Here is a 6938-nt window from a genome sequence, read left to right as displayed (position 1 = left end):
TTCCCTTCACTTATTAAACTGTCTTTATCTTGATCCATGAGTTTTCTTGCTTTAGCTTTCCTCTTCCAAAGTTCACATAATTCACATAAAGGTTTGGTTTAATTTCATTCTGTATACACTGATCATAATCACTTATTTTTTGCTTGTCATCACTGCAATATAAATTACGGGTCAGAAAATATTGGATGCACTATCTGTAATTTAATCTGTGTTTTAACTTATTTGGAAATCTTGCAATTTTTATTTGGACTTTCCTGAGTTAACACTGGAAGATAATTGGAACACCATTTACCTTAAAATTCCTGATAGTTTCTCCCAACATTTAATGCTCTCCTAATATATATTTCTCTGGCAATTAATTAGCATGTAATTCAGAAGCACTTCCAGCCTACAGTGCGTACACATGGATGATCTGTGTTCTGCAAATTAATCCTATGAATCATGAGCCATCTGTAAGAATGAGTTGAATACCAAAAAATATGCTTTTATATTTGGTGACTGTTACCAGTATTTGCTGAATAAATTACTTCATGAATATTATTCAGTCAGTCATCAAGATGGTTAAATAACTTACTTGAATAATTTATTACATTTAGTAAAAGGTGGCAGCATGCATCTCATTTTTGAATTCTTCAAAATATTCTTCAGAAAGATTTAGCTCTGCAGATGACCATTACTCAAACCAGGTGAGCCTAATTATTACTCTTTTCACTCTTCAATTAGATTATACTCATCAGGAATGTTGAGGTTTTGATAAGAGAAATTCATTCATTTCAACAAGAAATCCTCCCTCAGACTGTCAAGGACATTCAGACTGTGGTTTGGTCTTTCTGCTTAAATTGCATGTGAAATAGGCCTAGAGATGCATTGCAGGGAGCCTGGGATTCTAAAACCCTATGTTTATATTAGATATAGCTTCTAAACAGAGACTCTCTTTCATATTTCTATTCTATCTTTACACTGTGTTAATACCAGTGCTAGTATTAGAATTATTCCAAACAATATAATAAACTGCACTGCCTTAAGCTTAGGAAGAGGAAGATTTTTGTTGAGTTGGGAATTTTTCACCTTTCAGCCTGTATTTCACCTAAATACAGCTTGTAAGTCAAATATTCTATCATAATTATATGGCCAGATATAGATGACCTTTCAAAGTCTCTCTCTCTTTCCTCTCCACCACTCCAGAAAAGTCTGAAACTCGATCCATCTTTTTCCTTTATTGAATCATGTCTGACCTGGAAACCTAAAGCAGAAACTGCAAGGCACTTGCATGGATTTTGAACATGGTAGATTTACTCTTGTGCTCTTGCTGCAGTTTTCATATTAATTAGAATAGTAGCTAAGCTGTAAAGCCTTATCCTGAAGAAAGTACTTATGACTTCAGCAGCATTTGAAAACCTAATATTTTGCCCTTGGAAATTAAATATTCTAGTAAAATAGTCATTTGTGGGTTTCTAGGGTTAAATTACTCAATTCTAGGTGGTCCTAGTGCTAAAGAAAGCACTAGTCCAAGTTATGTAGTCACAGTAACTCTTTTGCATTCATGTAACACTTGTTTCCCCTTTAGCAGAAAATGCTGAACTAAAAGAGTCTTTCATTCTAGAAATCAATGCGTAAATGCACAATTTTTTCACAATTACTATCTCCAAATGTCTTGGATAATAACACAAATTTATGATAGATGGACTACCATAGTTCAAGGTGATAAATTGGGGTTGGGTTTTTTTGTTGTTATTGCTGGGTTTTGTTTTATTTTATTTTACTTTTTTTTTTTCTATCTTAATGTATCCTATCTAAAGGGTTCATTTGGTAATGCCCGCATTTTCTCCATTGAACCCAATGAGTTTCTATCAGGGAAAGAGCAATCTCTCCTGTCACAGAACACCACCTGACAGAGGCTACAGCAGCAACAGGATAGGTGGCTTTTTTCAACAAGTCAAGGCACAAACTTTTTTTTTCACAGAATATACGGTCTAAGATATTTGTGTAGCAAACAGAAGATTAGCAAAAGTTTATTACTATCCAATATTAATGGATGACAATGATAAATGAAGTTGAGAGGTGGCATACCCCACCACTTCTGTTTAAATCCCACTTCAAACAATTACTAACACTATAGACAGTAAAGTTACAATATGTGTAGATTTCATGAACAGAAAATTATTTTTTAGTAACTTGATACTCAGCTTAAACCATTGGCTGAAACACCTATCAGATCTTTCCTCTGACCTTGAAGTGATCAATGAGACTTGCACACAGTGAATATGACCCTGAGGTTAAATTTTCTTTAAACTAGATTGTTCATCTGACATACTAAAGAAAGATAAAGCATTTCATCTTGTACTGAAGTTAATAGAACAATTAGCTAACTTTGGAGAGCGATTTACTTTTCTTAAATGACAGCTTTCTCTTTGGACATAAGAAACTGATGTTGCTCCATGTTACAGCTGCTTTTGCTGGATTTTGTATTTACAGTCAGAGTTACTAGATCATTTCACACTATTAAATAAGGTTGAGAATAAAGATGGGTTAATCTGCCTGTTATACACAGGAATAATATTCAATTTAAATTAGATTTTGATTTTAGCAGAATAGTAATGAAAGTTTAAAAAATTATGCATGCCTGGTGAAATATCTATTAAGATCTTGCGCTTACTAATCTTACTTGAGTAAGGCAATTCATTCAGAAGACACTATGTGAAATCAGTACTACTAGTTTTAAAGTAGAGGTTTTAAGAAACATTTCTTTAAAAATACACAGCAAAAAAGGCCACCTATTATTTCAACATTAGCACAGAAATGTTTATATTCAGTTACCAAAATACTGGTTAAAACCAGTAGTCTAACAAGAAGCACCACAATTAAAAATTCATGCGGTGTTGCCATTTAAGAGCTGTGTGTGCAACCTATACGTGAAATAGTGTAAATGCTGTATAAGCACATAGCAAGAACAAAGCCTGTGCCAAAGGGTTTACAGTTTAACAGTCTGAAACATCTTCCTGTTGAATAGCTGCAACATGAATGCAAAACTGATTGCTGTTATATCCCTTAAATATACTTTAGCAATGACAGGATAATAATTAGAACAATAGGAAAAAGATAATGAAGATGACAGGTAAACATCATCAATTCAAACTTTTTTAGTGGCAAATATAAAAATGATATTTAACAAAACTTACTAAAGTTGGAGAGCCACTTTAACATCCTTTTTATTCTCTTCTGTATGTTACAATTGTGGGATGACTGTAGAGAAAGTCGGAGAAGGTTGACTGCTCTTCCCTATGGCTTTTTTTAGTGCTTTATCTAGACCATAATTAACTGACAGGATGCAATAAATAACTAGAAAAATATATAAATTATGCTTTGGAGACTTTTATGCTATGTTAAAATTTGTCACAGTTTGTATAGATATTGTTGCTTCTCTCTATAGGTCAAATCTGGTTGGCATATTGACATGCCCAGCAGCAAAGCAAAGCAGAGCTCTCAAACTAGAATGAGCAAATGGGCCACAAAACCATCCATGTCGGAAGCTGGACTATTAACTAAATGCTTGAGGGAAAAATTCGTGAGCTTTGAGGTTGACTGTTGAAATGATCTCCAGATTGATTTGAGAGTATACAGAGCCTTTCTGACCTTTTGTCTCCTTGGATGAAAAACGACACTGATATCTAGGTGTAATGATTATATCTACAAGTGTTCTGAGGATTAAGTTAGTTTTAAATGTGAGATGAATTACATAAATCACAACTGCTGTTGTAATGCTAAATCTTTATGACTTGAAGCAGGAGAGAAAGGTGATCCTAAAAGCCATGTCTCTGTGGTTCAATGCAGCATGATGCAAAAGCCTAGCACCACAAACCTGCTCTAGAACCACAAGCAACGTGGCTGTGTGATTGCAGTGCTGTGCCAAATGTGGAAAGGCAGATATTAGGAATTTGGAAATATGACTTATTTAATATGATTCCATTGCATTGAGTCTTCAAAGTCATAGAGTCTGGTGTGTTCTGTGCACAATGTACATATGTACTATGTACATGCACTATGTTCTATATTCTGTATAAAAAAAGCTTCACTTGTATGAATAGACCTATGTTATGCCATATTTTTACTCAGTCTTCCCTACAAGTTTTGCCTCGGAAGCAAAAAAAGCCCCAAACACAAAACCTGGGATTTCCAATCACTGAGTTTGAAGGAATAGAGGACACTGCATGCCTAAAGTGGGCATGCAATGCTTTGTCTTTCTTTTGTGTAGTGCAAAGTTGGACATGACACATAATTTGAAATCTCTGGCTTATGTTGTTTATTTGTGGGTTTGTTTTTTTAAAAAGAAAACGAGAATAGAACTAAAAAGCATGAATAGATCTGATGACAGAAAAAGTGCTAAAAACTTGGAACAAAACCTGCTTTCAAGAATTAAAGTGATATGTTGTGAAAGAAAAATGATGGAAAGATCTGCAGTAGATACATGAGTTTTTAGCAACCAAAATTCTGCTTCGGGACACAACTGAAGCATGGGAGATAGCAGTATAGGCTTCACATGCATAGAAATAATAGTCCTTAAGTATGGCTAGATGGGATGTGTAGTGAAAATAAGAATGACGCACTCAGTAAGAATCAAGTACTCAAAAAATTACAAGACATGACATAGAAACATATGCACCATTCCTAGAGACCAGTTATAAACAGAAAGCAAGTGAAGAGTGTCATTTTCAATTCACATAAATATTCTTCAAACTAGAGATGTCAACATGAAGCTGCAATTCTCTTGTGCATACTTAGAGTTCTTTTCTCTTAGTTTTGTCCATTATTTTAAAGCAAAAATCCCACCATTTGATAATTATTACCAATACCAGAGCTACAATTAAATCCTGCAGTATAAACCTGAAGCATTTATATTGTATGATGGAACAATTACCTTTGAAAAACGTAAGAGCTATGGGGTTTGCTAAATAAAAAAGGAATTTTAGATCATCCAGGAAGCTAAATTTATTGTCTTTGTTATGCTTAGTCCTGAAAAAAGTTAAATGTGATTTCAGTTCTCTGTGTTCCAGGAGTGCAATTCTCATTCTGTGTTATTCCAGTACTTTACATGGAAAAGACTAAATACCTTTTGAAGTCAATGTAGCATGGTAAATCACTGTCAAATTTTCAAGGTATTTGATCTCTGATTTTTTTTTTTATTTTTTTTTTTACTATGTCTCTATTCATTATTTTCAGACACAATCAATGCAGTGGATGTATAAAATCAATGGACTGCCTCCAAAGACCATACCACCTACAAGGCCAGGAAAAGTCGTTACTACTAACAGTTACATAAGATCAGCCACGGTTCGACAGCGCAATTTTTTACGTGAAAATCTGAAACTTACAACCACGGGAGTATCTTCACCAATCAAGGGGGCACCTTTGGTCCTGAGGACAAAATATGGAAAGCTATGATCAGTTTGGGTTTTTTTTGGTGGGGGAGGACAGTTTTGTCAAATAAATTCTACAGATAAAAAGAGGTTATGGTTTTTTGTTGGTTGGTTGGTGGTGTTTGTTTTGTTTGTTGGTTTTTTTTTGGTTTTTTTTTTTTAAAGCAGATATGATATACATTGATTGTATGCTTTATATGGAAGATTCAGAGTGCCTGAGCTCTAGTAATGTTCTTATTTTTCTGTGAGAGATTTTGGATGCTTACCTAACATTTCATGTTTATCATACAGATGTCAGCAAGTTCTAATGAGAAAAAGCTTAGAATTGAAAAAATATACTTGAAAATTGGGGAGTTGAAACTAATGCTTTGCTTTCTAGGGATATTAGTTTAGTAAGACTTCAACAGGAAGCTTTAATGAATATTCTGTGTGACGTTCAACATATTACACCCATACAAACCAACCAAGCAAAACCAATATCTAATATCTTTCACAATAAAATCCTTACCCAAAGGTGCAATGTTTACATGTGATATGCCCAGAGCTTGAATGCCTTTCAGATACTCTTGCTTTGGCAAATTTCATTAATTATGACGTTTTTGCTTTGTCTAAAATAAGAATCCTGATTTATTCATCCCATAACACTTCAATATCTTAGATAATTATACATAGCATAAAATGAAAATAATATGTTCTCCCTCAGTTTTATTGTATTAAGTAAATTTTACAATGCTTTACAGTACTGAAATACAGAAGGCTATGAAAAGTTGTTGGGGAATGGAGCCAGATTTTACATTGTCCCGGTTTTGGCCAGAATAGAGTTAACTTTCCTTGGGCTGAGACGGAGCATAGCTGGAGGGCCAGGCCTGGATCCATCATTGGAGTATTCCATATCATGCGACATCATGCTCATTATATAAAGGAGATAAGTGTGCTCTCATTTCCATTTTCTGGCTGGCGTGGTGGGATTTTTTGGTGCGGTTAGGATTGCTGCTGGGGGCGGGCTGCATACTGGTTGCCGGCTGGTGAGTAACTGTGTTTTATATTGCCCATTTGGACTTACTATTGTTACTGCTGGTTTGTTACTATTACTAAATTTTTTTTTTTTATTCAACCTATGAGTTTCTTTTTAGTTTTGTCCCTCCCCTATTTCACCAGGGGGGGTTGGTGGGAAGTAAGCAACTGGCCATGTGCTGATTGGCTACCGGCTGAATTCAAACCATGACAGTCTATTTTGGCACCCAACGTGGGGCTCGAGGTTTGAGATAACAACAGATTGGGTCATAACGTCTATTGCTTGGCTCCTTAAGATTTTATCACCTCATTTGCGGTATGAATTTCCCATGCTGTTGCTCACTAGCAATGAGAGTTGGGTTAAGATATTGTTTTTGCTGTACTATATAATGCTGATCTATGACACAATGCAGTCATTGGTCCTGGGGCTATTTACAATTAAGTTTGAGAAAATCAGGAATTTCAAAGATCCTTGGAATGTTGACATTAACATGTTTGCCATGCTGCTAG

General features: G+C 34.9%; 1 protein-coding gene across 1 annotated transcript in view; it reads left to right on the top strand.

The window, feature by feature from the left end:
- Nucleotides 1-5598, top strand: part of CFAP47 (cilia and flagella associated protein 47) — a 338064-nt gene extending 332466 nt beyond the window's left edge. The window contains exon 64 of the mRNA XM_026846341.1: nt 5218-5598. Coding sequence (XP_026702142.1) covers nt 5218-5439 — 222 coding nt within the window. The 3' untranslated portion in view covers nt 5440-5598. The remainder of the gene's footprint in view (nt 1-5217) is intronic.
- The last annotated feature ends 1340 nt before the right edge of the window (nt 5599-6938 follow it).

This window comes from Athene cunicularia (genome assembly GCF_003259725.1).
Source record: "Athene cunicularia isolate RWA chromosome 1 unlocalized genomic scaffold, athCun1 chr1_part1, whole genome shotgun sequence".
Taxonomy (NCBI): Eukaryota; Metazoa; Chordata; class Aves; order Strigiformes; family Strigidae; genus Athene; species Athene cunicularia.
This window is presented reverse-complemented; position numbering and strand designations above follow the sequence as displayed.